Consider the following 13,849-nt stretch of genomic DNA (forward strand, 5'->3'; position numbering starts at 1 on the left):
AGAACCTGCATAACAAGTTGGCATCTGTAGCAACACGACGAGGTCGTTTGTTACGCTGTGAATTTTCTAAGCGTTTGGAAAGATGAACACACGGGAGTTACTGGAGTTGGCAGAGTGTATCGGTCTGAGGGGAGCAGAGTTAAAGGCATGGTAAGAGTAGCAAAAAGTGCAAGTACATCAAGAGCGGGCTGCAGAGTGAGAAGGAAAAAAGCAGCAGATAGAATATGAGTGAGATGCAAAAATACTGCTGCTAGAAGGTGAACAAAATGCAAAGAGGGAGCAGTTCGAAGTTGAGCAGCATACGTGTTTGTTGAGCCCGAAGGTTGAGAAGGAAAAAAATGGCATGTGTATAGGAAAAGATGCACGAGCTTGAGTCGTGTGCAAGCTCCACTGAGCAAGCGTTTGATGTGCGCTCCAAAAGCAGTTCTAGGTGAAGCGATTCGGAATCTGTCCAGTGACTGCATCGAACCTTGTCACGATCTTTCATTAGCGCTAGGCACTCAGCAAGAGGATGAGAGAGAGGTGGGCAGGAAACAGACCAGTGCAGGTTGACATGAACCACGGTAGGGTTGAGAATAGGTCACAAAGCAGGGAACAGGAAGCAGGGAACAGGCAAGTTCCACCAAAAATGGGGCATGCTTTCAAAGTGAATGCACAATAACTAAAGAGGTAAAACCTCTAAAAAGCCAGACGGAATGGGCAATAATTGTTCACATGGGCTCTGACCTCGTTAGTACAAGGCAAATAATAGTACAGTCACCCATTCTTGCGTAGTAGCTCTTGTAGCAGTAACAAGTGGCCTTGTCAGATTTGAGGAACAAGCAGATAGCTTACCTCAGGAGAGGACAAGTGTAACTTTGTGTCGCTCAGGGAGAATGGAACATGCAAGTTCCACACAAGATGGAGTGTGCTTTCGAGCCTCCGGGTAGCAAGGCAGATATGACCAAGACGTAGGCATACCTCTCTAATAAATGTATATCTCTCTCTCTCTTTCCACAGCTCTGTCAGTGGTTTCACTGATAATGTCCTTGAAGACTGCGGAGTAAACTCAGGGTTGGTTGCCAAGTATTCATATGTATCGCTTACAGTGGTACCAAGTGGTCTTGTCGTGTTTTAAGACCATTCTGATGTCTCACCTCAAGAGCAGGTGTGTGTAGCTTCTGATGTCTCACCTCAAGAGGAGGTGAGCGTAGCTTCCTGTGTCTATGGAAACAGTTTAGGTCATGGTGGTGAGCAGGAGACAAGTACCGAGGCAATCAATAAAAAGAGCAAATAAACTGAAGAAAAGAAAAAGCCAGTGACTTACAAACAAGACCAATTGCAAGTCAGCACTTAGTGATGAAGTGCGCATGCTAGATGTGTGTGATTACTTGATTCGAAAGGTCAACATGATGAAACGCAATTTTTCTAAAGAACACACTGTCAAGATTTCACAAAGTGATTCCGCAAAGGGTAGCACAGTGACTGTACATTCTTTGATCAAAAAGGAAGCGGATACCTCATCTGTGGCGTTGTGTGTGATAGAAAGCATTTCCATTGAGATATTGGCTGCATGTTCGGCCAATCGGTAAGGATGACACTCTAGCCTCCCTGGAGCAATCATTAGGACATATGCGCCTCAGTGCATGTACTCACAGCACCTTTTGTTCGATGCCAATGATTCCCAGGTTGTGGCTTGCAAATCAGCTAAGCACCTGAATCAGGTCCTGCAGAGGCAGAGTTGTTCGCCTCTTTGAAGCTGCATCAGAGCAGCACCAGCATTGTCCTCCAATAGGCAAAAGGGACATGCCATTCGTCTGATTAGGGATGGGATAACAAAAGCAAGCTGAGGAATAACTGATTATCATCTCAGAATTTGTGATGAAGTTTCTTTTTAGATTTTAAACAGGTCCCTGAAACAGAACCTCAGAGAACTCAACTAAGGACAAAACTGTTTTTTGACACTGGAACACAAAACATTTAATGCATGCAACAAACCAAAATATGATAGCAAAGACTTAACACAACTAACAATACTGTACCTGTTGAACTGTGAGTAATAAAGAATAAATAAGGAAAATGGTACGAAACAAAGCTATGGCAGACATGCGCTGCGGTCAAACTAAGCAGTTCACCGCAGCATGGAGGGTGAGGCGAGTTCATGGCTGATGATGTCATGAAGGCGGTGATGGAACTGAGTGACGGGTGATGAATGGCCGAGTTGTCCACCCAGCTAACAAGAAGCATGCGCCGTAGCGGTTCTGGCCAGGCAGCTGACTTTAAGCCTGATAGTCTTGCAATACTTTAGGAGGCTGTATTCTGAACAAATATGTACAGGTGCTATTATTTGGCATGCTTGCCCTCTGCTTGGCTAGTTGTGGGGTGTGTGTGTGTGCTTCTTGGGGTACATTCATACTGGTCAGTTGCAGTGTGACGAACTTAGTTGCAAAGCAATGCTCATAAATGATGGCTTTGGTTCATGTCAGCAATGTCAGTCAATTTCTGCTTGATTTTTCCGCTCGGCAACTTGAGTTGCAAAGGTGCTGAATGAACCAGCAGAGCAGAGAATTAGAATGCGCAAACAGCTATTTTATATGTAGCTTCCGACAAATTAATTCACGCGTTGCATCGCTGCTGCCACACTTAGTTTCCCACGTACTGCAGTGCCAGTGCTGATGCAATGTGGTGCATATCTCTGCAGTGAACCATCACAGCAGGTGAAGTGAACCGCACAATATTTAAACAGACTTCCAGTCAATTGCAACAAGATTGTCATCAAAATGCATGAACAGAGCCCAAGACTGAAAGCAAAAAGAAGCAAGAGCCAGGCACAGCCACGCTAGCAGAGTGCACCGTAGTAAACAAGACTCAAAGCAGCTCTATTCACGTCGTTAGGAACATGCAAACTCATTTCATACAAAAGCAGGTGACATTAATTCTGAGAATTGAGCAACACAGTTCAAAGTCACTACACTTGCTTGTGTAAACATTGCTCACTGCCTTGGTCACCACTTGTAGCAGCCGGTAACATCAGCTCTGTCAGTAAGCCTTTAAGGCAGAGCATCGTGATGCCTGTGGGTTTTTCTAACAAGTTGACCAAAAGTGCAGTTTCTGCTGCATGGTCTTTGCAACTAAAAAAGGCTGCACATGCTGGTGAACACCACAAAGAACATATCGTGCCTCCTGTGCTTACATCTTTCTTTATGGAACTCTTCAATAGCATTCATATTACTGCAATTTGCTGTTTGACAATGCTGCGCATAAATTATGCATGCACCTTGAGGACGATGACCTCGCTGCCTGGGTCCCGAGGGTCAGCAAAGAAGACAATCTCGGGTTTCTTGAGGACCAGTGAGCAGGAGAGGCCCACAGTGGCATTGTGCGCACTGACAACTGAGTGGTAGCCACTAGTGTTGTTCGAGGGCAGGCCGCGCCTCACGGTTGCACCCCGCTTCTGACTGCCGTGCAGCGGCAATGCCTCGTACACAAAGTGCAGCAAGGCCAGCAAGTAGGGCACGGACACCCGCAGAGATGTCTCCGCCACCAGCACATCCACTGCAGCATTTTATTAAAGACAGAAAGGTCACACCCCACAACACAAACATAACTGCCACGAATGGAAAGACAGCACTTTTCTTGCTTAATGTTCAGGTGAATGAAGAAACACTATTATAAATGCCTGAGGTGATCTTCCTGGTTTACTACCACTGCCAAGACATTTTGCTTTGTGCATGGCTGTCAACACTGTTTTGCTCTTGCGTTCAGAAAACATTAACAGTAACCTGCAAACTATTAATGCTGCTCTGTTGCAGTTTTTCTTTGGTGGTCAACATGAAAATAACTGAGGAATATCATCAATGAAGGCCAAGCAAGTAAGCGTCATGGCTACGACATCCAAAAGACGCTTTCGAAAAGTCTGAAAGAAGAGGTATTCAGCTTCAGTTCTAGCGTTCACAACATGACAAGCAAAATTGATTACATTGAAAACTATATTCAATGTAATAACTTAGTTATTTGGGGCCTTAGGGAGGTTTCTAACACCACCAAGCAATAGCTCAGAAAGGACATCATGAATGGTATTTCTCAGCATAAGCTTGGCATGCTAGCAAACAGGGTTCCACCTTATAAACCGAGGCTTTTTAATTTACATTTCTGGGAACCTCATTGAAAAGCAGGGCAGTAAAACCTAGCTCTAATGCATTTCAAGAGGGACCCATAATTATTTGTCATAATTGTCATTATGTAACATGGCCAACATTGCCCACTGGGGAAGTGGGAGTTACTGGTGCTTAAACCAGAGCCAATGCACCAGCCGGCTGTGCACTGCTAGAGGACCACAAAAGAAATGAAAAACATTATGTAGATACCACATGCCATGGGGCCATATGCTATGTGAAGCATTTCTCAGGTAACAAGAGCAGGGTCTCGCACGCAACCTTGGGACAAAGGAACGACAACACAGTAGTGCAAACAATCAAAGGGCATTTATTGCACCTTTCATACACCAAGGCCTGCTATCCCAATCAATACAAATAGAAAATGCTGACGGGCATGCAACAGGTTGATGAAGTTTGACTCGCACACGACAGGATAGCGAGCAAATATGTTCGCTCCCATTCTGGACACCAACACCTAATCATTCGCATGTACGATCACATGGGTGGCGGCGCATTTGAATGATCATGTTTGTCCATTCCGGTGTCCTGCTCTTAAGCCTTTCGCCGGACAGTCCCACGAACGGTGGGCGAGTGCGCGAAATGTCTTGGCCGCTTGCCAACCCCAAGCCAAAGAGGGCGAGCCTACTCCCTTTCACACCCCAGTAACCCCGCTCTTTTGTGGCGTTAGCAGTGCGACGCTGGCACAATCTCTTGTAATAAGCTGTAACCACACTGACCACCACCAACACTTAGCTACATGGAGAAGCCACACTACAGGAGATGCAAGGGCCATGCGGGGAAAATAACAACAGAAGACGCGTGAGAGTCGAGCGCACCCACATCCCCCCAACCTTAAACCACTACATACTCTGGCGCAACATGTCACACAGTCTAATTTCAATGCATGCTTTGTGAACAAGAGGTACATGCAGCTATGGCCACACCAAGGATATGGTCACCACTGTCCATAACATGCGTGCCTACAATGTCTCTGGGGTGCACTGCTGGCACCCGTGGGTCACAGCAGCAGCTTTGCAGACTCGATGGCACGAGTCCAGGCTAGACTCCTGGAAACAGCGACATACTAGTCGGCACAAGCAGACATTGCTTGAGATGACATGCCCTGCCAGCGAGAGCTGTAGTAGCCGTTGGCAACTGCCGGCTCTTTTCCTAGCCACCAAGGGTTGCAAGCTGCACACAGGTGGCCGCTGAAGTCGCTGCGCTGAACTGGTGACAGGCATTTCCATGGCAAGGAGTGGCTCAATCGTAGTCCGGGGCAGCCGAGCAGACAAGGTGCAAGTGACAACAAACTAAGGATGACTGCACTCATGCTGCGTACTTAACGCACTCCGGAAAGAACAAAGAACATTTATTAAGCTGGAGTTCGAAACAAACACAATTTTAAGCAGCACATCTGAATCTAAATCTAATTGCAACACAAAACATGGAGAAATGGTCGCTGGTGGCCACTAACAGTGCACCGCGACAGAGAAAACAAAGAACAAAGAACCAAGCAGAAAGAGGCTGCCTATTTTTCAGCAAGCACCTGCGATTGCGCACCTCCACAGCAGAGAAAATGAAAACAAAAGGAAATTGAAGAACAGATGGGGGAGCGATCGGAAGGTGTTGCCTCAGGACGTCAAGGTGACAGAAGAGATCATGTGCCCGCCAAGGCCAGAATCCCAACGAGCCGGACTGCGGCGGACAAAGGGGCCACCACGGGTAGAAAGGAGCACATACACACCACCTGACACCTGGATGTGGTCTCCTCATGCCCCATCTTGCGCACGTGTACCCAGAGGCGCACATAAGCAGGGCCTGAATCCTACCAAAAAGTCGGCCAATGGGTGAAGCCCATTGACCTTCCCATGGGTGGGATGACAGCCAAGTAACAAGTGTTTTATGACCAACTGCCATCCCGTCCAGGCAGGGAGGAGAGGGACACAGAGACGTCGGAAACGCAATGCAATGGAACGGCATCGCAAAACCAGTGCAAGTGCTAGAGCCCCACAGCCTTTAGTAGCTTTTGCCTGCTGAAGATGATACCAGAGAGGGTAATGGGGTCCAACAGGTACATGTCCTCTCCCAAGGCTGGCAATCTGGGGATCACCTTGCCATCAAGGGTCACACCATTCAAGCTATTGGAGACTAAGGCTCCGGTCTCTATCTCTTGCAATCCCTTCCTGGTCTCCACTGTGTCTGGATGCATGTTATGCCGCCCCGGAACCCATAGAAACTAACGGCCACAACGGCACGTCACATTTGGCACCCAGCGGCTTGGGGTGAGTTACGAAGACGTTTATTTCTTTTTCATGTGGGCACGTCACTCACTGCACGCTCCTTTGATCGAACCACTGACTTCAGGACAGTGTCACCTCTGTAAACCCAAGATGGCGATCGCCCAGTGTTCCATCTATGTGTTCGAACAGCTGGATGACGCCACAGGGGTGGAAGCCTACAGAGCAGTTGTGTTTGAAGCAGGTGCCCTAAGGACTGCAGTGGATCAGCTCCATCTCGAATTGCAAGGACTGAAAATAATGTTTTCAGACGGACCGAAGAAATTGACGCACCAAAGAGCCACTTCTTGACCCACAGCTGCAGGCAAGTCACGACTTTTTTTGCAACTTACTCACTCTGATTCTGGAACGCATCGACAGTGTGGAGCCGAAAATGCGTGTGGACTCAGATGCCGAATCCTGCACAAGTGTGGTGATGAGCATTGTGTCAATAAATCTTAAACGCGGCTCAAAAAACCAATGCGGTAAAGCTAAAAATGAAGCTACTTCATGCATTTCTATCGGATCGGGCGAAAGCGCTCGCGACAGACTTTCAAGTTTTGCAGCTAGCTCGTTACCACATCTTGGGAAGGATGTCCCCACCTGGTTTCCTCAAGTTCATTTTTGGTTCAGAACCTTCAGCGTTCATGAAGAGGTCGTGATACCCTTCATTATCTCCAGGCTCCCAGCTAAGAATTTCACATGGATGTGCCACCCCGCACAGGTGCCCAATATCACTACTTGGGCTGATGTGAAGGCAGCATTCCGCCGTCATTATAACATAGATTGTGATGTAACCTCTAAGCAGCAAATGTTCGGAGCTACACGATCTGGAGAGTCGTGTACAGACTTTACATACCGCAAGTTGGACCTCATGGAACAATGTAATTATTCAGTATTGCAGCAGGAGAAGTGTCAGGTCATCAAGGCTGTGCTTTCAGTCAAGGCCAAGAAACACTTCTTTACAAGAATTTTAACAACCTGGATGACATGACAAACTCTTTTCTGTGCTTTGACCAGATCAGCAATTCTGAGGAAGACATTAAAGTTCTTGTTGCAGTTTAACCACCAACACCACAGACTGTGAAACGCCCCATTTTGGTAAAAGCATTCGCCTCGAAAGACTATGCAGGATCGTCAGCGCAAGAAAAAGCGTAGAGTCAAGCAGTTCCTCAGAGAACCAGGTGCCACAGAGAAACCTGCCTCAAAGGCAACATGCGAACGTGCAGCTGTCTCTGAGGCATCCAACTTATTATTCATTGGAGGTTTTTGACAGATCTCAAGAGAATACCTCCAGAATTCGTAAACTATGCTTGAACTGCTTTAGAAAAGGACATCTTGTAACACAATGTCATCTACCGCTAACTGCAGAATTTTTGAAGTGGCAGCAGGAATTTGAGTCCACCAGTCCAAAACAGCAGGGAAATCTGGTGATGCCAATGCCCACGAGCAGTCATCAGTGACTGAGTAGGTATCTTGTGCTACTGAAGCGGGCATTTTTTCCATTTCTGTCATCATCAATGGCCAAACGTTTAAAGGTATCTTCGACTCAGGAGCTGTTTAAAGTTTGATTACTGCACCACTAGTTGAGAGACTCAAAGTAACTATTGGGCTTTCGTCCCTGCATTTGGTAGGAGCATCACTTAGAAAATTGGGTCAAGTCAAAACTGTTGTAACAGTCGACGGCCAGACATTGGAGCATGAATTTGTCATGGTTATGTGGTTACCTCAAGACTGAGTGCTTCTAAGCGACGACTCCCTATGGGCCTCAAGAACCATCACTGACTGGGGTTCACAAAGTTTTGCCTTGTCTGTTCCTCAGATGTTACAAAGGTCCACCTCAACAGGGAGCAAGCACTACCTGCTTTATCACAAAAGTTAGTTCCAGTGGACTGGCATCGCATATCCAGAGACAAAGATTGTGTGATGGTCATCACAGGGATCAAGCTCTTGTACAACTGATATTCAGTCATTGTGGAGCCCATGGTTACAGATGCATCAGAAAAAGTAGTCGAGGTTTTGCTGATGAACTGCTCATCTCAAGCCCTCCTGCATCCATCTTAGATGACAATTGGAGTCATGGAAGAGGCAAGTGGAATAGAGGACATTGAAGTCTCTGCAGAAGAATTTCAACAGATTCTCCAAATTTCATGGCTACCTTTTCCTGAGGACCTTGATAAACCACCAGCTTATGCAGGTGTTGACCCGCAGCATCGCTCAATCCAAACTGGCGACATCAACTTTAACATTGGAACAACGTTATCCTCAAGTAAGCTGCAAGTCGTGAAGGAGTTGTTAGTGTAACATGCTGCTTGCTTTGCACAATCAAGTATGGATGTACGCTCCTGCAAAGTTGAGTAACATTGCATTCCAACTGGGGATGCAAAGCCCATCTCCCAACAGCCTCGCAGATTGTCTCCTGCGCAGCATGACCTCGTCAAAAGTCTGATTAAGGACCTCATCGATGCCAACGTAGTCCGGCATTGTTGAAATCCTTGGGCTTCACCGCTGGTCCTAGTAGCAAAGAAAGACGGGACAATGTGTATGTGCGTCGATTACTGGCGGCTCAACAGAGTGACTGAAGATATTGTTTATCTCTTTTCAATATTGAAGATGCCCTGCAGGCACTCACTGGGAGCAAGTACATTTCTGTCATGGACTTGGTGTCTGGTTTTTATCAGACAGCCATGCATCCAGAACACATACAGAAGACGGCTTTTGTGACACCTTGGGGTCTCTACGAATTCCTACAGATGCCGTCTGGCCTTAAAGGTGCTCCTTTCACGTGTTAACGAGCTGTGGATACAATCATTGACGGAATTGAGTGCGACAGTCCCTCGTCTACATCGATGATTGCATAGTCTTCAGTCGGAGGTTTGAAGACCACGTTTTGCACTTGAAGGACATCTTTTCAAGGTTCCAGAAAGCAGCTTTGAAGTTTAAACCACAGAAGTCTTTCTTCTTTTGCACCGCTATTAATTACGTTGGGAATGTTGCCACAAAATATGGTGTAAGCCCTGACTCATCAAAACTGGCATCTGTTCAGACGTTCCAGCCTCCTCGAACAGTGCAGGAACGCTAGTCATTCTAGGGGCTTTCGTCATACTTCAGGAAGTTTATCCCTAACTATAGTGTTATCGCTGGACCTCTATGATCCCTCCTAAAGAATTCTAATTTTTCCTGGGACAAGAATCAGCATGTGGCATTTGAGACATTAAATTACTCTTTGTGTCAGTTGCCTGTCCTTAAGCTGTTCTCAGAGAAGCCAGAATTCGGTGCGCATGTACACCCAGATGCATGTCATCTTGGCTTAGGAGGTCTGTTGCTGCAAGAGGATGAAGAGTGACAATATTGCCCTGTGTTACACCTGAGCATGGCACTTAAAGGCGTAGAGCTTAATTACACTTCAACGGAACTGGAAGCCCTTACCGTGAAATAGGCATTAGAACAGTTGTGACATTACTTGACAGGCTGCAAATTCCAAGTTGTCAGTGACCACTGTGGTATAGTGCCTCCCCCTACCAGACCTCCGTGTTATCATACATTTATGTTTCGTAGTAGTCTAGCTAGATGGCGCACCCCCCTTCTGTCATGTGACGAGCTTGGACCAATCAGGAGGTGTCATCTGGCGTGTGAAGTCCTTTTTAGTAATAAACAGCCGCGAGCCGGCCCAGTCCTTGTCCGGTTTTCATCAGGAGCAGTTAGCTCCGTGTCTCCCTCTCTGCGTCGGCGCTCGCCGCGCGTTCACTGGTCGGGGGCCCCCGCTTGCCTGCCGCTGCTGACACAACATCTTATGGCGACGAGGATAGGATTCCTGCAGCGGTTCCGACCGAAGCCCTGGGAAACCAACGAGCTTCGTAAGTGAAGCGACCCTTCCTGTGTCTGCACGGCAAGCAAACGCCGCCAGCGCACTTGGCGTCGCGAGGCTTCCGAGCCTAGGCCTTCTCGACCCCTTGTTCTTCCTTGCCCCATTCCTGCTGCGAGCTTCGGCTTGTCTCCTGCACTGTCTCCTGCACGCTACCGGGCATGGCTTCTCTTACAGCGAACCTTCCCGTTTTTCTTGAATTGCCCGGGCCACCGTTAATTCCATGGTATCGATGGAAAAAAATTTTTCAGGCCCACCTCGAAGCGGCCGGCAGTGGCGACTGGACGGACGCGCGACGAGCGTCTGCGCTCGTCAGCGCTTTCGGGCGTGAGGGACAACGAAAGTACTTTGCAGACGAGGAGCAGGAAGCAGCAAGGCAGTTAACCGGCGCAGCGTCAGCGTCAAGCGAAGCAGCAAGGCAGTCGACCGGCGCAGCGTCAACATCAAGCGATACGGTCCCGCCAGCGTCAGAGTTCCAGAAACTCTTGCAGCGGCTTGACCGGCTGTTTGCCGCGTCAACAAATGTGCTGGCGGAGAGGAACGAATTCACCAGTCAAAGGCAGTTCGAGGGAGAACGATTCCTGGAATTCGTGACCGCACTGAAGGAGAAGGCGGTACAGTGCAACTTCGGCACAACCTACAATGAGCGCGTCCGAGACCAAATAATCATGGGGTAGCGAACGCCAGCGTTCACAAAAAGTTATTAGCTCATGGCGAAACCCTGTCCCTGGACAAGGCAGAAGAAATTGGACGCTCTTTAGAAGCCTTGCATCGAGCGAACCGCGCGTTAGGCTCCAAAAATGTACGAAGAATCGAGGCATCTCAACTTGGCGTTCCGTCGACGGGCCAAGATGACAGACTTCTTCCGGGAAGCTGCCAAGATGGCCGACTTAGTCCGGCAGGCCATGATGATGGCCGACTTCTTCCATGAAGCCGCCAAGATGACCGACTTCTTCCGAGAAGCCGCCAAGATGACAGACTTCTTCTCAGAAGCCGCCAAGATGACCGACCTCTTCCGAGAGGCCGCCAAGAGGGCCGACTTCTTCCGAGAAGCCGCCAAGAGGGCCGACTTCTTCCGAGAAACTGCCAAGATGGTCGACATTTCGCACATGGTTCCTCCGGGAACCGTGGTGCATGTGATCGGTGTAGCAGCAGGAGCCATATCGCGTCTTACAGGAATTGTCCAGCAAGAAATCGGCGATGCAACGCCTGTCACACGTTGGGCCATTTCGATTCGGTATGTCGAAAGACCCAAACAGCGGTGCAACACGTCTCTTCCGCAGAGACACTGTCTTCGTCAACTTCCACAGGGCAGCCGTCCGCGTCTGTCTTGACGGTAAGCGCTTTTGAAACTAAAAAAGATTTGGAAGTTCCGGTCGTAGTTAACAGCGTCTCCATGCGACTGCTGGTGGATACGGGAGCGTCTGTGTCATTCATGACAGCCGAAGATTTTAGAAATCACTTTGGTCGACAGCACAGGCTGTCACAAACAACAGTGGACTTGAGAAATTTCTCCATCGACATTCAAGGCCTGTTTCAAGCCACTGTCCAGTTTTTCCAAAGGTCATGCTCCATCACGTTCCACGTAACGACTACAGGAACATCACTGCTGGGTTTAGACGCCATCCAACGCTTGGGCATACAGATCGATGGTACGTGGCTGACATGTCGTCTACCATCGCTTCCTTCAGTACAGAGCCCCACAGGTGTGCCTCCGGGTTTTGATCACCTCTTCAGTGACGAGTTGGGTCTCGTCAACAACTTTGTGCACCGAATTCATCGGCAGCAAGATGCGAAACCAGTTTCTTCAAAGTTGCACCGACTACCCCTGGCTCTCCGTGACCAGGTCACAAATGAATTGCGACGTCTCGAGGACTGCGACGTCATCGTGCGCGTCGAGGCTTCTGTGTGTCTGCCATGTTGCCACTGGGGTAGCAGTTCCCGGAGGTTGAACTATGCACAACACGCAAGCTGGGGGACGAAGCACAAGAAGGTACCTCGATCCCCACAGCATGCACTGGGAGTGGAGCAGAAATGCTCACCTATCTGCCCTCTCCCCCTATCATGCATGTCTACTCCTCGCGCACATCCATACACGGGCCACGTGCTGTATCTTGGAGGTAATCTGTGGCAAGTGCAAAGCAAGAGCTGAAACTCTTGACGCCTTGATGCGCATTGTGTACGCCCATGTCTAGTTTTGGCGGTCGCGTAATTTGTGGTATCCCAGATAAGGTGCGACGCATTGACCTGTGTGAAGCGTTGACCAGTGCGAAGCGCTGAAAGAAGCTGTTCACCTAGGGCCATATTCAAGGCACACAAACACAAGTCGCAAGAACGCCAATGCATGTCTCGAGCCAGTCAGGCCCCACCAGCTTAGCGTGCATTGGCATTTCTTGCTGCAACAACTCACATTAGGTAAATGTTGACAACGCTTCAGCCTGCCAAATTTTTTATTGACTTCGATAATTTGTTTTTCTGGTACATTCCTCCTGAAGCTGTTTTCCAAAATGTACGAATGATGTTCTACTGTATCTAGCCTCAACTTGCTACACATGTTGGTGGCTTTCTCAAGCTTGCTAAGATGAACTTCAGCTTAGTTCTTCTGACCAGCTTAGTTCTGCTAACTAAAGCCAGAGCAAAGCATTAGCCTAGTTTTGCTCTGGCTTTAGTTAGCAACACACCCAAGACACAAACAGGTACTTGAAGTCCAGAAGTAACAAGCTTTTATTGCTGTATTGCTCCGCATATTCGAAATTTGTCAAGAGGAACATTATTGAAATGTGTCACTCTAATAGCTTGAAAAGGTCGTGTGAGCACAGAAAGTACTTGCAGTGTACCACATTGACAACATAAACTTGTGTGTCTACATATTGCTATATTTTTCTGCATATTGCTAACCTTTCAATAAACACCAGTTGGAAGTAGGGCTGCATTTTTTGTACCCGTGTTTTTGCCTTTTTGCTATTTATAAGGCACTTCTGATAATTTACTATGAATACAAACACGCCAAAGTTTGCACCCTAATCAGATTTAGATAGATATGACTAACCTTTTTTAATTCAGAATGAAGATTTGTTAGCATTTAGCACTGATTTGGTTGGCTACCTGCAATGCAGCAAACTGGCCACTCTGCCAAGTCTACCACTGCCGTATCTAACAGCACTCTCTAATGCCACACTGACTCCAGCACTCTCCTGCGCTCTGTACACACAACCTGCTGGATGTTGGTCGAAGGTTGGGTACTCCTACAATGGGATGAAATGCAAGAGCAGGGTGCATGGCTTCAAGCGGAAGATGCACACAAAGATGCTTCAGTACATGCTGTACCGTCTAACAGCTGCCATGAGAAACTGCTTCACATGCACACTCTTGCCACTTCCTGGAACTAAATTCTATAAAAAACGATTTCATTGTCCATTCTTTTCTCCCTGTTCATTTGAATGCAGTGGAAAGTCAAAGGCAGCATTACCTACAAAGGTCAAGTCATTCACTGCACTGTATGGCTCCACTGTCCAAAAAAACAAATCATTTCAGTAGACGAGCCCGCTTTCCTAAGAAACATCTGTGGTGTG

The 13,849-nt window shown here is 47.8% G+C and overlaps 1 protein-coding gene and 1 long non-coding RNA gene across 3 annotated transcripts in view; one reads left to right on the forward strand and one right to left on the reverse strand.

The window, feature by feature from the left end:
• Window positions 1-13,849, reverse strand: part of LOC126521192 (intermembrane lipid transfer protein VPS13A-like) — an 820,642-nt gene that overhangs the window by 510,643 nt on the left and 296,150 nt on the right. For both annotated transcript variants that reach the window (XM_050169804.3, XM_055065737.2), the window contains one exon: window positions 3,257-3,534. In XM_050169804.3, coding sequence (XP_050025761.2) covers window positions 3,257-3,534 — 278 coding nt within the window. The remainder of the gene's footprint in view (window positions 1-3,256; window positions 3,535-13,849) is intronic.
• Window positions 1-13,849, forward strand: part of LOC129382201 (uncharacterized) — a 58,290-nt gene that overhangs the window by 26,979 nt on the left and 17,462 nt on the right. The window lies entirely within an intron of this gene.

This window comes from Dermacentor andersoni, chromosome 6 (genome assembly GCF_023375885.2).
Source record: "Dermacentor andersoni chromosome 6, qqDerAnde1_hic_scaffold, whole genome shotgun sequence".
NCBI lineage: Eukaryota > Metazoa > Arthropoda > Arachnida > Ixodida > Ixodidae > Dermacentor > Dermacentor andersoni.